Genomic DNA, 21,512 nt, shown 5'->3' with positions numbered 1-21,512 from the left:
TTTTAGACTCTAAATAGTGCCTCTATCAGAAATACAAAGAAAAAACTGTTTACTCCACTCACTTTCCGAGGCTATGAGAGGATAACTGAAGTATATTTAAATGCCTGGTTATGAATTTCTCTAATCATGTCAGATGATGAGTACAGTGTAAAAAGAAAGAATAAAAGTACTATGTCTCTGTGTTACCAAATGGGTCAGTTGGTAATTTAAACAGAGCCCAGCTTAATGTGGTCAGGGGACCTGACTCTAGAAATAGGTACTACCAGACAAAGTCAGAGGAAGGCATAAGAAAGCTATATAGAATAAGGGGAATAATGCAGTGAGGTCTAGCACGGATACTCAATACTAAGAAAAATATGAGTGATGCTATTTGAAAATAGTTATTCAAAGAGAAGAGAACATGGGCTAATACCTAGAAGAGGTGTAGTTTTGGCTCAGCCAAACTGGAATCCTGTTTTCATTTTGCAGAAAGGAAACTGAAGTATCTTCATTAATTCAAAAGATTTTATGAGATACGGTCCAATGACAGTATGAAAAAAATCAAAGCCCACAGCTGTTTTAGTTAATAAGGGAACAGTGATTTAGATGCTGCACATAAACTCCTCCGAAGATGAGGGCATTGTGCTCCTAGTGGGCGACAGCGTCTACATATAAAAAATGTAAGGAGTTTCTCAGAGTCCAAAGCATGGTGGTCAGGGTGACGATTGATACCTGTCCATAATAATGATCTGTTTAGTTGAGTAAACGGGAAATATTATTTAGTCGTCCAAAATATCTTCATCTAGGTTGATATCTGTTGTGTCAATATCGTCTAATTCCAAATTATCCAAATCTTCCAGCTCAAGTAAACTCTGCAAACAAAAGGAAGAGGGTGAGTTCTGTAGTACTGTGTTAACGAAGAGTTACCTGTGATTCATGATCCAAAGAGAACTAAACCAACAGTCGGAAAGGGGTATCTTTCCATTTCAAAGCCCCTGCTCTGAAACTGATTACATCACTTAAAACACAGGCCTGCGCAGCTAGCACACATTCACGTGGAGACAGGGTGAGGCTGGGGTCCAACGGGAAGCTGGGTATGATGTCAGTACCTTTTCTTCTTTGTTGGCTGTCTGGGAGGTCACGATAACAGGAGTAGGAGAAGCAGGTTTCCCATCAAGTTCCTGAAAATCCACAAAACAAAGGAATTTGTTCAGGAATTCGAAGTTTTTGCCAAATGGAAGACTGATCGGGATTAGGAAGTGGGAGATGGTACTTAAAATCAACAAATCTCAACCAGACTATCTTGTGTAGCAGTCTACTGACCTGCTGAGCTGTAGATCTTGAGGGCTGAAAGCCTTTTGCCTCTTCCATAACATTTCTTTCTTCATTTGGCTATCAGGGAATGAAGCAATGATGGAATGAAATATTCTGAAAGCATAATTCATGTATGAACTTAGCCCAAATCCCAAATACTAGCTCTCAATCAAACCAGAACGTATGTGGTACAGTTTAAAACCTTAAGCTGTGAATGCCCTTCTACTTGAAGTTACGCAAAATCAGGCGCCCCAGGCACTCACGGTGACAAGTGGGTACTGTTTGGCTGGCCACAGGTCGGCATGCGTTTCCTTCACCCATTCTTCTACAACAAAGGCTTCCTTTAATCCAGGGAAAAGGTTTTCATATTCTGTTGGATCAGCAAGGGATTCTGCTGCTTTCTGATTGACTTTTGAGAGGTTTTCTCTCCAGAGTTTCACCACCCTGTTACAGATATGGAATCAAAGGGAGATTGGTAAGGACTCTGTTTTTATCTGAAATATTTCCTCCCAAAATGCAAAGTCTGTACCTTGAAACCTGACTGGGTAGGTAAGTCCGTGCCAGGAAGGCAGCTTCTGGCAGTCGTCCAGTTCTAATCAAAAGCTCCAGGCAAGCATCAAGCCTACAGATTAAAGACAGGCACTGTTACCACGAATAAACGCCGTAATAATGGCACTTAGCACATTAGGGAAATGTGAATTTAGTGCTGCAAAGTCAGCATTCCCTCTCCAGCTCCCACATGTATACTCTTTTCTGTCACTGAGCCATTAACTTATCACCTGTGAGTTACATAATGGACTCCAGGAGTGTGAGAAATAAGATAGCTTTTGTGACCATTTTCAATCTGCTTAACTGTCCTAGGCAGACTCTAAAGGGGCTTTTTAAGACAAGGTAGCTGATATGCACACATTTAAGGGCTTCAGGAGATACAGAGGAGAAACTCGTTTCTCAAGTATATTATTGAGGGCAGCATCTCTAAGATTAATAGTGCTAGACAATGCAGTGGTGCCCAGTAGGAAAATATCCAAGTGTCCATTCTCTTTATTTCAGTTTTTTCCTGTGTAAGTTTGATAAAGTGGATACTGTATTTTAGAATTAAGAATTTTTTTTATTTTAAAAAGGTAATACTTAGATATTACAAAGTAATATGCCATATATTACATAACATCCTCAGCACCAAAGTCACAAACGTTAATATTCTGCAAAAAACACGTGACTACTAAATACAATAAAAACATACCAAGTGGCATAAAAACATTAAAAACAACTAACAACTTAAGAGTTTAGGTCTGATTATGCCACCAGATACTCTCTTCAGAATTTTTTGGGTTTTTGAATAATTGATAAGAAGAGTAGAACCAGACTTCCCTGGTGGGCCAATGGTTAAGAATCTGCCTGCCAATGCAGGGGGGACGTGTTGCAGGGCAGCTGAGCCCATGTGCCACAACTACTGAAGCCCCCATGCTCTCGAGTCCCTGCTCCCCGGTGAAAGAAGCCATCACAGCGAGAAGCTAGCACACCACAACTATAGTGGTCCTCACTCACTGCAGCTGGAGAAAGCCCCTGCTCAGCGACAGACCCAGTGCAGCCAAAAAACAGTGGACCTATTCTTGTTAAGTTGCTCGGGTGTGTCGGATTCTTTTGCGACCCCATGGGCTGAAGCCCACCAGGTTCCTCTGTCCATGGGATTTACCAGGTGAAAATACTGGAGTGGGTTCCCATTTCCTTCTCCAGGGGATCTTCCCAACCCAGGAATCTAACCCATGTCTCCAGCATTGGCAAGCAGATTGTTTACCACTGAGCCACCAGGGAAGCCCAGACCTTTTCTCACAGGTATATAAATGTATGCATGCTGCTGCTGCTATTGCTGCTAAGTCGTGTCAGTCATGTCCGACTCTGTGCGACCCCATAGACGGCAGCCCACCAGGCTCTGCCATCCCTGGGATTCTCCAGGCAAGAACACTGGAGTGGGTTGCCATTTCCTCCTCCAATGCATGAAAGTGAAAAGTGAAAGTGAAGTCGCTCAGTTGTCCGACTCTTAGCGACCCCATGGACTGCAGCCCACCAGGCTCCTCCGTCCATGGGATTTTCCAGGCAAGAATACTTACTGGAGTAGGGTGTCATCAGATCTTTTCATTAGTTGACCATTATGAAATAAAATGCAAAAGTATTCATTAATTTTGCCTTACAGACTTTCTGAACCTCACAGTTCATCATAAAAACTTTGAATGTATATGTATTTTATACATATACATTGAATACATTGAATACACTGAATGTATATGTATTTTATACATATACATTGAATATACTGAATGTATATGTATTTTATACATATATATTCAAAGTTTTTATGATGAACTGTGAGGTTCAGAAAGTCTGTAAGGCAAAATTAATGAATACTTTTGCATTTTATTTCATAATGGTCAACTAATGAAAAGATCTGATATGTACTAACTGCTACACTTTTGAAAATATATGACATTTTAATGCTTTAAATGCAAATCTAAAAGTAACTAGCTAGTAACTAGTAACTAGCATCCTGATCCCCCTTTTGGATTTTTTTGTTGTAAACAGATCAGAATTATTCAATTTGGGCAAAATCACCTGCCATTCAGGTACCAAATGACAGCCTCTTGGTGTCATTAAATAAAATATCTTAGCCAGGAAGTGGCAGGGCTATTGAGAAAGGGGTTTAACATTTCTCTTCTCTGAAGCTCAACTCTGCTCAAACATTTAGACAAACTGTGGTAAAAGCATCCTTTGCTGAAGCAGCCCTGTCCCCCTGCCTGCACCTACCAGCAATATCCCCTGGCCAGGCATCAGTGCACTCTCCAGGGTTTCCTCTTCACGTTCCTCTTGAAAGACCACCCTCAAAAGTCAGTGCAGACAGTGCTTCTCATTACTCTGCCTGCCTTTAGACCATGGGTTAATACTTACTTGCCCTGTAGAAAGTAGCTCATGAATGCCACATTATTCTTGCCATCTCTCTCTGCGCCCTCTGCTAGCTTGTTCACCATACTAGCATTACCAGAGGCAGTGGCCAAAAGCAGCAGACCCCCATAGTCCTGTGCATGATGCAGGCACTCCTGGGCTAGGCCAAACTGGCATTTACTAATGGCAAGTTCAGCAAGCTGTTTCCACTTCTGTTCTGACTGTAAGAAAGAGTTTCCACATTAAAATATCTTTTAAATCAACATCTGAATTTCCAATACCAACATTATTCTGTTAATCTGAGCATTACTGTGCTGACAATTTTATATTTTCTATAATTATAAAATACATGTTTTATGTATACTGAGCTGTGCTTGTTAAGTTGGTTCTGTCAATCAAAATAAGAACGGAATGACAAAATATGTAATTAGAAAATGGAAATTATTCACATACACAAAATTAATTCAAACACAAATCAATTTTAATGCTGTATGAATAATTAGCCCATTATATTTTTATTTTGTAATTATATAGTGAAACTAAAACTAATAAGTTTTCAGGTGATTAGATTGTAATTTAAGGAATGATTTATAACCCTTTTTTAAAAAGAATGGAAAAAAAGATTTTATGTCCTTAAATATTTAATAATAAATATTATTTCTGTCATTTGGTAGTGTCTCAGAAATCAAATAAAATGCTGCTCATTTGGATAATCTTAACATAGCTAAAATTTCTTTAGTACATCTGAAATGAATTCACCTGTAAAAGCTAGACTGAAACCATAACTGGAGCCCTCAATATACGATCCATAAAAATGTCATTAAATTGTCTCAAAATGTCATAACCCTTCTTTAAAACTAACATCTTCCTCACTAGTTTGGGATACTGACACATTACTGCTGTGTCTGCATTATTTGAGAGTTCCAGATTCCTTTATCTACTATCTTCCAGCTTTTCTTCTCTTCCAAAATAGATCCCATGTTAAGATTAAAAAAACAAAAACCTTTAGCTTAAATTAGAATGCTAAGAATATATTAATAAGAATATAGAATTAATCATTTTTAAAAAGACCAAAGAGAGGCAATAACCTCACCAAAATTAGTTACTAATTTGCATTTCAGAAAAGTTGAATAACACAACTTACACTAAACACATACAAATATCTACTGACCTTTCCATCAGTTACAAAAAATGATAAATTAGTACATACCTCTGCTTCCACTGCTAACTGGTATGCAATTTTTAGTTCTCCAAGCTGAAGAGCAAGTTCAAAGCGATGCTCAGGGTCTGTGGAAACTGTAAGAGCTTGCTGCTTGAAGCCCTGAACAGATAAGATATATGTGTGTGTTTATGTACAGCAAAACCTGTGTGTGTAGTCTACATATACAGTGCACACACATGGCAAATAATCCATTTTCCCCTCAAAACTAAATACGCTGCTGACATTGGAAGCCCTGTTACTTAAACAAAAGTAACAATAACAACAACTACTCTTCAATAAGAAGACAGAAAAATTAAGGAGCCGTTAAATCAACTGGTAAGAACATACAGGAAAGACAAAATTCAGCTGCACGCCTGTTTTCTAAGCATGGAAGCTGACCAATGCTTGATAAACTCAAGTAAAACAACAACTAGCAAAATTCAGAAGTATAAAAGTAAATATCAAAAATGATTCTAGAAAGTTGACTGGATAAGAACCATTTAAAAAAGAAAAGGCACAGTAGTGTACACCTAGCTGTCTGTAATTGCCCAAGCTGGGCCTTAGAGATCTAGTCCTGGGCCTCAGAGAAAGGAAAATCAAATGTAAAACTTTACGATTTTCAATCATCCGCAGGTCATTTAGCAAACATTTTGCCTTCAGGTCCAGACACTGCCTGGGTGTTACCTATGCCTTTACTGTTGGTCTCATGTCCAATTTACTCTTCAGCAAGTATTCCAGAGGGCAGAAGTCTAAAACCTCCTTCCCATGCTCCAGTCAGCCATCAGAAACAAGCTTTTAAGCCAACCACTATAATCACTACATTGGCTTCTCCCGCAAGACGGTGCTGATGGGGTCTGCCCTATGGGCAAGTTCTTCAGCTCCAGGGGATTGGTATAATGAGACAAGAAGTTCAAGCTGCAGAAGACTTCCTCAGACTGAGGGCGAATGCTGTTAAGTCAGGATGCAGAAATTGGACAGTTTTGTCTCACTAAAGACTCAGTCAGCATGGCTGTATCACTGTGTTCAAAATAAGTTCCCAGACTATACAAGCTGCCCCTCCCTCCACTCACCCCTGAGGTACAAGGTAACAAGAAATTCTGAATAATCTGCATTACTCCTTTTCTCCCCTAGCACTAATGTAGACAATATACAATCCAAGAGTGGAGGATAGATAATCTATAGTACTAGTCATATATAGGTGAGGGCAAAGCAAATGAAATGAGGTGGACTATATATGTTTACTTTTGTTTTCCGCCAAATCCCCACTGAAATGACACTAAAGGGATTCTTCTTTAAAGCACAAACTCCCAAGGACACATAAAAAGGCAGAGGAGAAATCAGTCTTAATAACAACACTTTGTGAAGCTTGAAAGCTGGTGAAGGAGTTAAACTTACTGAAATAAACATTCAGTTAAAACACCAGAGAAGACTAAATCAGAAGTCAAGACAGCATAGAAATAACTCAATTCACACCTCAGCTGTGTCTCGTGAAGGGCAGTGTTAAAGCCAGCAAAGAAATCAAACTGCCTAGGTCTATATAAGAAGCAGTTAGACACCCCAGGTCCTCACGCCTCCCCACATCCTCTCAACACACATGGAAGACGAGGCTTGATTTCTAGAGAAGGTAAACTAGAGGGTCTCCAGCCTGAGGGATACCTACACACCCAGAAGGAATACTGAGTGGCAAAAGGAAAACAGGAGATTATGAGAATGGATACTTAACTAAATGTTTGAAATACTAAATACTGAGACACCAAGCTGTACTCTACCCACTGCCCCCCCCGCCACCCCCAGAATGATGGTGATTGGGGAGCTTCTCTGTAAACTAACCAGTCAAAGGGGCTAGACTTAAAAATACTAAAATGTCAATGAGGGTTATATGCCAGCCTGAGCAGTGCTTGGTACAATATTTAGTGCTCATTAAATTTACTAAATGAACAAATTCATTACATGAAGAAACTGACATTGAGGTTTCCCAATCAATTGGCCCAGCCACATCACATATTTTAAGTTCATACTCAATAAGTTCACCCATGAACTCAGATCTTTTGACCTGCTTCTTAGACCTCCACTCTTAAAGGAGTGCTCAAAGATCATCAGATACCTGAGGAAAATCTTTAAAAGGAAAGACAGAAATCAAACCAATAATAGCAGGACCAGTAACAGTAATCTGAAGAAAGCATACCAATAAGGGAAAAAGAAAACTTCAACTATCACTTATACCCTAACAGAGGGTATGAAGAGAAACTCTGATCCATAAACAAGATTTTAAAAGTCCAAGAATAACAAAATGAGAAAACCAGTGCAAGAAGTCCAACATCTGAATAACAGTTCCACAGAGAGAATATGGAAAACATAGGAAGGAATCAACAGAAACATGATTCAACAAAATCTCTCAAAAATGAAGGAATGAGCTTCCAATTAAGAGAGCTCATCTATTACCTAACAGAATGAATGATGACTGACTCCTAAGCCAGGGCCCACCATCATGATAACATTACAGAACAACAGGAGCAAGATCCAAAAAGCTTCCAAAGAGAAAAAACAGATCAGGCACCAAGACTCAAGAATATAAATGGTTTAGACTTCAACAATAACTAGAAACTAGAAGACAAAATAGAATTTTTTCTTCAAAATTCTGAGAGAAAACTATCTCCAACTTAGAATTCTATATCCAGTTAAGTGGCCAAATATGTTCTAGGGTAGAACAATGGCACTTTCAGATATTCAAGGTCACAAAAACATTCACTTCCTATCAATAAAAAACCCTTTTCTCAGAAAACTACTGAAGGACATACTCCAGCAAAATGAGGGAGTAAACCAGGAAAGAAGATAGGGGATATAGGAAACAATGGCTCAAGCCAAAGGGAGGCCCCAACATGATGGGGAGGGGATACTCATGATGAGGGAAAAAGTCAGCTGAGCCTGAAGGAGACTGAACACACTGAAAGGAGATAGCAAGGAAATCTGGAGAAGCAGCAGAGTAGGAAGAATAACCCTAAACACATAGAGAAATAAGCAATGTTAATGAAAGAATCAGTTATTAACTCAGGGAAAACAACTTAAAAAAAGGGGAAGCTATAATATGGCTCAGCTGTCAACAGGGTTTAAATAGTCATAATAATATAAACAATGGATACTGATCTAATCAAAATTATGATGTAACGATTTAAGTGGCATGTAGGTTGTTGAAGCAGGGGGAGTGAAAGAAAGATAAATTCTTCATTTTCTACAGAGTGGGAGGTCCCAAAAAATACCTAAAACTGAGAAACAGCAATTCAATAAGCATGTTGCTACTAAGTCACGTCAGTCGTGTCCGACTCTGTGAGACCCCATAGACGGCAGCCCACCAGGCTCCTCTGTCCCTGGGATTCTCCAGGCAAGAACACCAGAGTGGGTTGCCATTTCCTTCTCCAATGCATGAGAGTGAAAAGTCAAAGTGAAGTCACTCAGTCGTGTCCGACTCTTAGCGACCCCATGGACTGCAGCCTACCAGGCTCCTCTGTCCATGGGATTTTCCAGGCGAGTACTGGAGTGGGGTGCCATTGCCTTCTCCATAATGAGCACGTTAGACATGTGGAAATAAATGCCAATAGTCAGCTAAAAGAATTAAGTGATTACCACTAGGGAGTGTAAATGAGAGAAGGGAGAGGGCTGTGTTCTCCTAAGCCTTCCAAAGCTTTTGTGCACATAACTTGGATTTTAAAGCAGCACTTTTCACAAGAGTCAGAAACAACCAAAATGTCCACCGATAGAGGACTAGATAAAGATGTGGTACATAGATACAATGGTATACTACACAGCCATAAATAGAATGAAATAATGCCAATGGATCTAGAGATTATCATACTAAGTGAAGTAAGTCAGAAAGACAAAGACAAATATCACATAGTATCACTTATATGTGGAATTTAAAATATGGCACAAATGAACGTATTTAAGAAACAGAAACAGATTCCTAGACATAGAGAACAGATTTGTGGTTGCCAAGGAGGGGAGAGGGAGAGAGATGGACTAGGAGTTCGGGGTTGGCAGGTGCAAACCATTTTGTATAGAATGGATAGGTAACACCCTACTGTATAGCACAGAGAACTATACTCAATATTCTGTGATAAGCCACAATGGAAAAGATTATAAAAAAAGAATGTATATATGTGTATAACTGAGTCATATACAGCTGACAGGCACAACATTGTAAATCAACTATGTTTCAAGAATAAACAAACTTTGATTATAAAAATGCTACTTTAAGGAAAACGCTCATCACTAATGATAAATTTTATGTGTATTTTACAGAAAGAGAGAAGCTAGCTAGGATAGAGAAAAATACAGCATAGAAATGAAAATACTGATAGAATGGAAAAGAAGTTACAGAAAGGGAAGACTAATAAATCACCTTCAACATATAAAGGGGATATGAAGGACAATGAGAAAGGAGAAGGAAGCATATTAATAAGTGACTTAAATTTATAAGAGAAAGTCCACTGCCATAAGGAAACAATTACAGTGACAATTAAGAAATAAAGTTCAAACTCATACAAACATTCTTTCAAATTGCTGGCTTTAAAAACACACATAAATAAACAAACAACCCCCCTTACCTGCTTTTCCAAGAAGTGTGCAACTCTGGTCCTCTGCTCTTTCGGGATGGTCGGGAGGACCTTATCGGCCATGCTGAAGTCCCTCCGCATGACGGCTGTCTGGTACTCCAGCACTGAAACCAGTAGGGAGTAGCTAACGATGTTCAGTTCCTTATCCCCCAGATAAAGCCTGTTGTCTTTAGGAATATAGCCCAGGAGATACATCGTCCTGTAAGAGAAATGGAAACTAATTTAGAATTAAGCCCAGATCAGTACATACTCTCTCCCTTCCTCCTTCCCTCTGCCTCTTGCTCAAAATCTTTTCATTTGATTGATGCAGTTTTAGTTAGCAAATTGCCACCTATTAAAACCGTAACACTGAAAAACCAGGCCTATCATTGTTACAAGCCAGCAACTGGTTTTATTTTTAAAGTATACTTTTAAATTTAGGATGTTAAAAACAAAAGCAAAACGATAGTCAGCTACCTGTCCAAGTGGGCAATGGTGACTATTTCTCCTCCGACATAATAATTTAATCTGTTCACAGAACTTGTGTAAATGAAGCAATCGCCTACCCACAGCCCTGTTTTCACAATTTCCTGAATCTCACCAAGAACCTACAGAAAGAAAATGAAGCCTGTTATTATCTTATTCAACAACAAATAACAAACTTTCAATAACAAAAAACTGAATATAATTAGGGGTGATGGATAGAAAAAGAGATGCAAAGAAAGAATCCTATTTCAAGAAAGAAAATCTTTCTTGGAATGTCTATCTTCTTTCTTCATTGAAGAACAGATTCCTGAATGAGCATCTATAAAGTCTTACCACTGAATTAAAGCTATAATCTAAGAAAGTGCTGATTGAAATCCCTAACATACATGAGACTGGCATAATAAGTATTTCACAAAATCTTCTAAGACACCTCCACCATGGATGATTTATCTTTATATTTGGAAGTTCATTTATTTTTTTAAAGATAATTATAGACTCTTTTATTTTTTAAATGGAGGAAAATTGCTTTACAATATTGTATTGGTTTTTGCAGTACAACAAAGTGAATCAGCCATAATAAATATATATATCTTCTCCCTCTTGAGCTTCCATCCCCTCCTCCACAAGTTCCACTCCTCTAAGTCATCAGAGAGTACCAGGATAGGCTCCCTCTGCTTGAAAACCCATTTTAAATAACTCTAGCTAAACTGTCTTAGGACCGTAACAACTTCTAACTTCCTTACTGAAAAACTGTCAAAGCTGGTCTAAAGATTTCCTATAATCAAAGCACAAATCTCTTTTAACAAATACTTTCAGACGCTGATCTTTGAGCCAAGACTTTAATTTCCACATTTTACCATAACTCCTTAAGTGTTTATTAAGTTTTCCCAAACCTAATTTATAATAAAATGTTACATTGAGTGAAGTTCAGCTGTAAGTACATAATTCATTTAAAAACAAAGCTAAAGTTTCACTGATGCAATTACCTCAAAACCATCTTCAATGCCATCTTCAGTAACTCCTTCATGTGTTTCCTGTGCAGCCAAGACTTTTTCTGACAGATATTTAAGGATAAAAAATGACTCTTCAGTTGCAATACAGACTAGCTCTCCAGAGTCAGACCAGAAAATCTGTGACATGACAAACAAAAACACAGATAAATGATTTTGGAGTCTATGTGAATGTGACAAACTGCATATGCTGTTTCCTACAAGATTTATCTTCTTACATTAGGATAAAAAGTAAGCACTTAATCTGATACACACACACACACATTTGGGAGGCTGGACAGGGCACTGCTATTTTATTTACAGAAATGGAAAGCCCTAGGGAGGCAGGAAGGAGCACTGGCAGTAAGTGCTGGCAGTAAGTGAGATTCAGAGGAGTACAGACTATTTCCAGCTGCTCTACAACAGTGTCTCTCCCTCCCCCCACACCCATTATGACCCCCACCCCAAACCTTTTTTAGGCATTTTTTCCCACTTTCCTTTATGAAGTTTTAATATCACAGATACTACACATCTCAAAGTGAAAGTTGCTCAGTAGTGTCCGACTCTTTGCGGCCCCATGGACAGTAGCCTACCAGGCTCCTCTGTCCCTGGAATTCTCCAGGCAAGAATACTGGAGTGGGTAGCCGTTCCCTTCTCCAGGGGATCTTTTCAACTCAGGGATCCTACGTTGCAGGCAGAGTCTTTACCAACTGAGCCGCCCGGGACACCCACTATCCATCTATACATGATGTAATACATAAACATACACACAGTATACAAACACATAACATGTATGAACATATGAACATCTATGCTTTATAGATAAAATAGAGTACTTTTTCTCATCAATTGGTTTCAGGAACCGATGTCTGCCGCCTTGAGGATGACGCCCCCCTTGCTGAGACAATGCAGACACTAGAAATCAGAACCAGGATCCTGGGAGATATCTGTCTCCAGAGATAAATTCCTGACAATGAAAGCTCTCAAAGAAGCATGCAGATCTAAAGGTAGAAAACCCTCACTGGTGAACGGCCACCTAAAGTTTAAACAGCTGTTATCAGGTAACGTAGGCAAAGGCTTTCTGAACTGAGTGGGAGACTTGCAGGTCTTGCCACGTGAAGAACTCATTGACTTTTCCTCTTCAAAGCATTAAAGCCATTTAAAATACGACTAGCACTTGGCATTTGTACAACTCTTTATACTTTTCAAAAAGCCCAACATCTACTACCTTATTCAAATACCCCAATCCTCCTTTTAAAAGCAATCCTGAGGTAAATGGCCCCATGTCTAGCACAATGGGACAGGGACAGCAAGGTACCAGGGTATTTCTTGGCCTCAGGGACCCAGAGTTTGTCACAAAGAGGTACATTCCAAAAACAGCAAAGACGGAAGCTCACGTGTTTGGGTTGAATTTCAATTCTGCGTATGAGTTCCGTATTTTCCCAGTCGTAGAAAGCTAAACCATTTACAGACCTGACTCCCAGTAAGAAACCTCCGTAGATACCTACAAAGAACAACAAAATATTTTCAGATCTTTAGATGTTTTTGAGCCATTACGAAGTTTCTAAAATTGTATCATATATAAACAGCACTTACTTTCAGCTCCAAAGTCTGGTTTAAATGATTTTTTTTCCTTAAAGTTCTTAAATATCTTTACAACACTGTTGCTCTCTCTTATTGCATATCTAGGGGGAAAAGGAAAGCAATCATAGCGTATTACATATATACTAAACTGTAATTCCACCAAATATTACAAGTATCTTCAAATGTATTTAAGTAGTGAATTACACAAAAATATAAAATTAATATCTGAAGATTCACTAATATATTTTTTTCCTAAGAGATCAGTGAACTGCTTACAGTTGGACAAATAATGAACAGACTTCACAATGTCTATTACACAAATTACTAGGGCTTACAAACCATTTTACAAGATCCAAATGTCCTTCAACAGGTGAATGAGTAAACCAACTGTGGTCTATGCATACAATGGAATACTACTCTGCCAAAAAGGGAACCAGTTATTGATCCATGCAACAACAAGTTGCTGTTTAGTCGCTCAGTCGTGTTTGACTCTTTGCAACCCCAGACTGTAGCCCGCCAGGCTCCTCTGTCCATGGGATTCCACAGGCAAAAATACTGGAGTGGGTAGCCATTTCCTTCTCCAGGGGATATTCCCAGATAAGAGATCAAACCCGCACATAACCTGCATTACAGGCAGATTCGTTATCACTGAGCAATCCGGGAAGCCCACATAACAACATGGATGCAGCTCAAATACATTATGCTGAGCAAAACAAGCCAGATGACAAGTGTATACCGCACAACTCCACTGACGAAATCCTGAAGAAGACAAATCTAATCTAGTGGGGAACAAGGGTGGGGTGCTGCCTATAAGAGAAACAAGGGGATTGTTTTTGAGGTGACAGAAATGTTGACCGTGCTGGTGGTTACAGGTTACATCCATGTGCCCAAATTCGCTGGAAGATACACTTAAAGCAGTGCCTTTTATTTTGTATAAATTATTCCTCAATAAAAAGTAACTTAAAAAAAACAAAAACTTTTATAAGTGGCTTACTAGGTCAGTCATGCTTAGCAACAACTTAATAAATTGTGTATACTTGGGCCTCTCTCTTGAAAGGGGGCTATGGCTGGATATTCAAGAGTATATGAGAAAGGGATGGAATAAGTACTTTGCTCCAACAGGAAAGATGCTGAACAGGGAGGGTCTGGGCTGGATAAACTTGAAAAGAGGGAACTATCAAAACAGAGGGAGACGTGTGCTGAGAGAGGTATGGCAATTCACGAACTGTAACTGTGCTCACGGTAACAAAGTACTTTTTAGCATATGGAACTGTGCATAAATGAGTTTATTTAGGAAATTGATGAAAAGATCTTACCTCTCAGGGACCTTTTTGTTAAAAACTAAAAAGCATGCATCTTACTGAGCAATGCTGAGGCCTAAGTTGCCCACTGCTGGCAGAAGAGGCAACACAAAATATGGAAAAACAAAACCAAGAAAACTATGAAGATGTAATTCAGTGTGTAGGCTGGAAAAAAACAAAATCCCCATGTTTATTACATGCACCAAACAGGAATCAAAAAGGAACCAGTCAGTAAATATCTAGTATAATATTGAGAGGTAGATTTTTTTCTGTTTTTAATGAGACAATTTTATGAACATTTGAATTCAGACAGAATTTAAGAATGGGAGATAAGTAACATCATGAAAACTCATTTTTGTGATGTTTTATCACAGATTCATTAAGTTTTTTATCATGATTACATTAGAATCTAGTATCTCTCCAAGTGGTTCAGATGAGGGCAGCAGCAGCAGCTCAGGATGCAGGTTCTGGTTGGGGGAGGTGGGACCTGCCAAGGTTTTTATCTGAGGGACTACTCTGCCTTCAGCCCTGCCATGGGCTCCACCAAGGAAAAATAGGTGTTGGGTCCCCAGTTTATTATTGGGTCAGATTGAGTGAGCCAGCTCAAAACCGAGTATAAAATGTTAAACGCAGCTCATGCTGCACATTTGCCCTTGATTAATCCTCCAACACAGGTCTGGTGAGAACTGGTCTTCAACATGGAGCACAGCCTACTGAGCCTTGCAGACCTCTTCAATACAGCTGCATACAGAATGCCCACTGGTTATCAGGGGCAGCTGATATGACACAGACAAAACTTACTCTGAAGAGTCGTGGGCCCACGCGAACTCCTGGGCAGACCCAAAGCTCTTGTTCCTCAGTGCCATTGCCGTGTAGATGATGTACTCGCCGTCACCACACACCACAACAAACCTACAAGTTAGAAAAGCCAGGGTGGGGAGAAGTACAGAGGACCAATGACATGCAGAAGAAACAATGATTTATCTTGTTTCTAATATGGTGAAATATTTCTAGTAACAAATGTTATTTCAGTTGACTGTTACAAATGAACCTAATAACTTATAAGTTATATAATTTAAGTTATATATTTCTTGGAATACAGAGCTAGACATAAATATTACACCCAACAAATCAAAAGCAGATTATGAAGATGGGGTTACTGCTGAAAATATTATTGCAATGGCCTCTCTTACAAACAAAGGGTCACGAAGATAAGAAAGGCTGGAGATGTATAGGAGAGGACTCCAATAAATCAACTAGCATTTGTTGAGTACTCAGATACCTGGCATTTTGCTCATTACATCTACACAATAAGAAGGCATGACCTTCTTGCAAGGCTACCATCATTTTAAAGCTGATCATTCAAATAAATGAAAATATCTTACCCCACTTTTCAGTGACTGTTAAATTTATGATATTTATAATAAACAGGGTATTTTTAACATTTGATAAGAAAAAAAGAATGTTGCATAGTCAAAACTTTCTCAACAGACATATTGGCTGTTATTAGACTGCCAAAGGTGAAATGTAAAACTTAAGCAAAAATTGTTTTATGATATTAAGGGGAAAATATGTAATGTGTTCTTACTCTTCATAAGAAAACTTTATTGCAAGTAATTATGGAGACCATTTACTGAACAAGGCAGCATACTTGGTTTATATACTTGGTCTTTTTTAATACTCAGGACAGCATTATAAAATGCTCAGATCTACTGTAAAATAATTTTTAAAGCTTACACGTTTAAACTCATTGTATGAGAAACTTTTCTTTCACAAGATATTCAGTGCTTTACAAATCTTAAGGGAGAAACAAAGCTGATGATACAAATTACAGAGAAGAAGCAGAATTATTACCTTTCCCAAAACTTTTCAAAAGACAAAGACCTCACAACTCTTCTTAAGAGCAATGAGTCAGCAAATATTTAGAGAGCACCTACTAAGTCTCGGGTAAAACAGGATTCTTGCCCTTGAAGGAGCATAAGGACATGTCATAAGGATGCATACCAACACATATGAAATAGAGTCAACACAAAACTATTCCACTGTTCAAAACTGGGTAGTGGGAAAGGCCAGGAAGGCAATTATGCTTCACCATGCATGCAGACAAGATCAACAAGCCTGGCTGCCTGCCACTGTGTTGAGGACTGTGAGGCCAGGGCAAAAGCTCCATGAGGAATGCGCATCACGGGCAGGGCTGGGACAAGCTGTGGATAAGCAAACACACACAGAGGCCCGGAGGGAGATTCTGGTGGTGGCTTACCGCCCATTAGGATTGTGCTGAATAGTCTGAGGGTATATTTCACAACTGCCCATATCTTTTACTGCCAGTGGCAGTCTTTCTCCATCTTTAATTTCAGCATCTCCCATTGCTTTTAGGTTGGCCTGCTGGACTTCTGAATGTTTGGCCCAGATTATCTTTCCATTGGCATCCATGGACATGGCAGGTTCCTCCCGACCAAGCTGGAGGAATGACAAATGACTTTTAGCCACAAAAAGGAAAACAAATGAAACTACAACAAAATAAACATTTTCTATTTTCATTTAATGGAGGGCTCCTTTCTTCAACTTAACTCTCCTCGCCAGTAACTAATCTCTTTTAAATACATAGCTCAATGACAGAGTGCCAGTTTAACAAAGCTGGTGACTTAGAAGAAAACTGCTCCCCCTGTATACCCTATTCAGAGACAGTGCAATGAGAGATTACCTTAACAATAATGCTCCCTTCATCATAGCCCAAAGCAACGTTATTGGACCCTCGCAGGCTGGCCACACACCATACTCTCTCCATTCCATAATTCAAAGTACTCTCAAGGCGATAGGTGCTTGAATGCCAAATACGCACGGTTCCTGAAAAAAACAATGTGAATCAGCCATTTGACTTGAATACCCAAAAGTGAACTGTCAGGTGGACTAGCCACGTGGAAGTCTTTATATTCAAACACAACACACTTCCTGGAAGCTTCATTTTTGATCTGTAGTCTGTGACTTTATAAAGCAACATAAACATATAATAGAAAGTACATAACAAGCTAAAACAAAGAAATGTCATTTTTATGTGTGAAATAATGACAGGATTCCTGGGTACAGTGCCTACTACATGCCAGATGCTTTCTATGTTATTTCTCCACATCCTATCACTACGATCCTATGAGGCAGGTATATCTATTCCCATTTCATAATGTATCCAAACCACACATCTATGAAGTGGCAGAGCCTGAATCTGATCCCGGGATTTCAGACTCCAAAGCACAGGCTTTTTCCGTCTTCCCCTAGCACTTCTAGGTGTCCTCTTATGTACCTAACAGAGTCAAAACACATCAGGATCATGATGATGATAATGACAGTAACAATGTCCTTGTACTCTACTATAGCTTAAGTAATCTACTCGAATAAAAACAGCAAAATCTTTTGAAACTTCCAATGAAAGTGTAGGGCACTAAGCTGGCTTAAATATCCACTCAGCAATGAATGATAAGCATAGGAATAAATATACATTTCTAACTTACCATCTTCTGAACCTGTGATGATAATGGGCAGCTCAGGATGAAAACTGGCACAAGACACATTTTGGGCATGTCCCTCCAGTGTCTGTACACAAGTTTTATTCTATAGTCAATACACAGAAAACACTTTTATTAGTGGAAAACAATAACTCATCCTTAATTTTCCCAGAGCACAGATACACAATCAATAATGGTCGTAACAATCTAAACAATATTCAATACAGAGATTTTCGAAAGAGAATCATCTTATTGTGTACATGTTTTCTCATTATTTGATAGTACAGGCAAAAGTAACTATCATATTTAAAGAAGAAAACATACACACACACACACACCCTGAAAGAGCTGGTTTTCATCTAAGTATCAGTGCCCCCATTTCCTAAGATGTCTTTAATGTTTGTATCCTGCATTTAAACACAGATTTGAGTATCTCACTATAAGTGGTTTTCTAGGCCTCATTTTATTAACTATTCGTGGTTATTTTGATGTGCTGCTAAGTCGCTTCAGTCATGTCTGACTCTGTGCGACCCCATAGATGGCAGCCCACGAGGCTCCCCTGTCCCTGGGATTCTCCAGGCAAGAACACTGGAGTGGGTGAGAAACAAAAAAATAAAAATTTAAAATCTTGGAGATAAAAAGTGTAGAAACAAGAGTTCATAATCAGGTTTACAAGAGTTTATGTGGCAAAATGATAGCACTATTGTGATGTCTGACATTGGTCACTAGTGTGCTAGTTTTGAAATACAAATGGAAGTCTGCCAATGAGGATACTAAAGGATATAAGAATTCATTTTAATTAAAACCTTGAAATTTCTCATTTCTAGTAGTAAATGAAAAATGAACATGATGGCATTTTATTTTTAAACTCTTAATAAGCATTTGTTGTTATTTTCATGGGGAATTCTGAGACCACAGTTTAGGTGCAATTCCTGATGCCTTATTATTATGCTCAAAACAGAGTTCAACAACCCAAGTTCGAACTGTCCTGTAAGAAACAGTGAGACGTACATCTAACATAAGGCAAGTAAGCAATGAAAAAGCTGTACCTGATAGTCCCATATTTTCACAAGACGGTCATCTGCTCCTGAGATGAGGTATGGCTTGTCCCCACCACTGTAGTAATCAATGCAGTTCACGCCTTTCTCATGTCCCTCCAGAGTGAAGTTTGGTGACGACGAGCCCAGCTGCCACACCTTCAGAGAGCAACAGCATCTGCCAGTCAACATGGGGCCTTCATTTCAGAAGGCAGCTTCACCACACCCCTGACAGGTCACAGAAATGCCAAAGCCCAGCAGAGAAGCTGAAGAATGCTCAGTTTTTCACCCACGTGTTTGGGTTCTTTCTCACTTTACTTGAATTTCCAGAGGGCAGAATCACTATGGCATTCTCTGAAATGCCAAATTCCAGGCTTTATCCTTAGAGATTATGATTCAGTGGAACTACAATGAAATTCAGGAATCTAGATTTTCAACAGACACCCCAGGTGTCTTGACTTTGAGAAACACTACTGTAAGGGTAGGAAATGATGTTATGAGAGAGTTATTAATAACACAAAGCTAATGAAAATGGACTTAGTAAGATGTATTAAAAGGAAAAAAATTACTGCTTTAATCAAAAACTTTAAAGTATGAAAAAGCAGTCAAATATTACTACAGCACTGCTATTGAGCTTTATCTTTACAAATATTTATTTTGTATGACTACTACATGGGAGGCCCCGTGGGGAGTATAAAGATACGTAAACAAACTTGACTAGAGCCAAAGGTAAGACAATTTTGTCCTCAAGTTATATGTAATTTAGTGAAGAAAGTTTGAAACTAATTTCAAAGTTTTCAACCTATGTCAAAAACAAGGATAATTTAGTAAAAGAAAAATGATAATAAAGTAATTCAAAGCCCTAAGATATTCAACATGTACTATTTAATAATAAGTTGCCAGACAAACAGAAGATAACAGTTTACATAAGTTAAAGGAAAACTAATAAAAATGTTACATAAATGTAAGCCTGTTCATGTAAGCAAAGTTAAATCTATGCATATGGAAATATTTTAAATACTATAGTGGGAAAAGGAATATATCTGCACTCACTGCAACATGCATCTAATACAGACAGGGCACTGTGCTGCCTGCCAATGTGTGTCTGCTTGTGGGAGGCGGGTAACATACGGTTCCTGCCCCAAACATCAACATTTCAGGAATAAAGATTTCCCATTATTCAGCAGGAAGGCCATAATAGAGGCCAAAAAGAATGGAAGGAATGGGATGAGAATGGCTCTGTCTAGGGGTGAAATGGATGTCTGAAGGGAGCTTCTCAGAGTAAATAACTGCTAAGCCTTGAAAGATGAGTAATTCTCCAGAGGAAAGAAATCAAAAAGGGAGAATAAAGAATACTGTAGGCAGAGGGACCAGCTGAATGAGGTAAGGTTCCGTGAACATTCATGGCTTCTCGAGAAAATGGTGAGGAGACCAGGTTTACAGGACATGACTCGTAACATTAGCTAAGGTTGGTCCTGCAAACCCTGTATTCCACACCAAGGCATCTGGACTTTACCCTTAGATTGGGAACTGACAAGACGGAACCCATGTTTTAGAAAGATAACTGGCAGTGGTATGGAGAAATGGAGTAAGAAAAAGAGAATGGAGGCAAATGAAATAGATTAATAATCAGCAGAAGGAAATAGCAAATACACTAACAAAGAGGAAAACAATGACCTAGAGAAGACACAGGCATTTTCTTATTCTGGGTTTGCAGAGGTTTAAAACTCTTACAATATATTGCTTCCACATGGAGAAACACCCCTCCATTAAGAGCACTGAGTTGCCACACCATTTTTCTAAACAGAATATGCCCTTCTGAATCAAAATAAGAAGTCCTATTTTACTTCAAAATGAGCTTTTGAGGGAAACTTCTCAGATAGGAATAACTTTCTGGGAAGCCAGCAGTAAAATACCTAACACAAATATATCTCACCAACGAGCGTAAGTGACACAAACAATGGGCACCTTACCTTGATTGTCCTGTCCAAAGAAGCACTGGCAAACTGGTTGTTATCTTTAGGGTTGATCACAATCTGCATTACATAATGCGTGTGTCCTTCAAACACTTGTGAGCAAGACCATTTTTTATCCCAGTCCCAGAGTTTAATAAGCATGTCATCTAGACCAAAAGAAAGTCTCCACTTAGTTGCTATATCTATTTCTTTCATTCAGAACTAAGGTGCAGAATCTCTGTGCCTTTTTAAGGAAGAAAATCTAACACAAATCATATATTCCATGACTTACAGACACCAAATCAGAATTGAACAGATTTTTCAAAATGCTTATTCTAAGAATAATTTTAACTTTCTGAAGAATGGAGATAAAAGAGATTACTAATAGCAAATATACAAATTTCATGGAAAAAATGTAAAATAGACTCAATGGGTTTTACAGAATGATAAAAGAGTAACACAAGTTTAATTAGAGTCTAAGTATGACTGAATAATGATGACAATGACTATTTCAGAACCAAGCATTTCTCTTTTAATCAGTTCAGTTGCTTAGTCATGTCTGACTCTTTTCGACACCATGGACTGCAGCACGTCAGGCTTCAATTGGTTAAAAAAAGTTCTGAAATACTTCTCAATTTCTAAC

At 38.7% G+C, this 21,512-nt stretch overlaps 1 protein-coding gene across 1 annotated transcript in view; it reads right to left on the bottom strand.

Moving 5' to 3' along the window:
* Positions 1 to 486: 486 nt before the first annotated feature.
* Positions 487 to 21,512, bottom strand: part of COPB2 (COPI coat complex subunit beta 2) — a 33,191-nt gene continuing 12,165 nt past the window's right edge. Inside the window, exons 5-22 of the mRNA XM_006069968.4 lie at positions 20,888 to 21,036; positions 18,927 to 19,073; positions 17,884 to 17,983; positions 17,082 to 17,224; positions 16,638 to 16,837; positions 15,179 to 15,289; positions 13,089 to 13,177; positions 12,890 to 12,996; positions 11,490 to 11,633; positions 10,495 to 10,625; positions 10,030 to 10,237; positions 5,438 to 5,548; positions 4,234 to 4,448; positions 1,823 to 1,915; positions 1,557 to 1,737; positions 1,303 to 1,371; positions 1,089 to 1,160; positions 487 to 851 (exon numbers count right to left, since the gene is read on the bottom strand). Coding sequence (XP_006070030.2) covers positions 759 to 851; positions 1,089 to 1,160; positions 1,303 to 1,371; positions 1,557 to 1,737; positions 1,823 to 1,915; positions 4,234 to 4,448; positions 5,438 to 5,548; positions 10,030 to 10,237; positions 10,495 to 10,625; positions 11,490 to 11,633; positions 12,890 to 12,996; positions 13,089 to 13,177; positions 15,179 to 15,289; positions 16,638 to 16,837; positions 17,082 to 17,224; positions 17,884 to 17,983; positions 18,927 to 19,073; positions 20,888 to 21,036 — 2,363 coding nt within the window. The 3' untranslated portion in view covers positions 487 to 758. The remainder of the gene's footprint in view (positions 852 to 1,088; positions 1,161 to 1,302; positions 1,372 to 1,556; positions 1,738 to 1,822; positions 1,916 to 4,233; positions 4,449 to 5,437; positions 5,549 to 10,029; positions 10,238 to 10,494; positions 10,626 to 11,489; positions 11,634 to 12,889; positions 12,997 to 13,088; positions 13,178 to 15,178; positions 15,290 to 16,637; positions 16,838 to 17,081; positions 17,225 to 17,883; positions 17,984 to 18,926; positions 19,074 to 20,887; positions 21,037 to 21,512) is intronic.

The sequence above is a fragment of the Bubalus bubalis genome, chromosome 1, assembly GCF_019923935.1.
Source record: "Bubalus bubalis isolate 160015118507 breed Murrah chromosome 1, NDDB_SH_1, whole genome shotgun sequence".
In the NCBI taxonomy this organism is placed as follows: Eukaryota; Metazoa; Chordata; class Mammalia; order Artiodactyla; family Bovidae; genus Bubalus; species Bubalus bubalis.
Note: the sequence above shows the minus strand (reverse complement) of the source record. Positions and strands in the feature narration are given on the sequence as shown.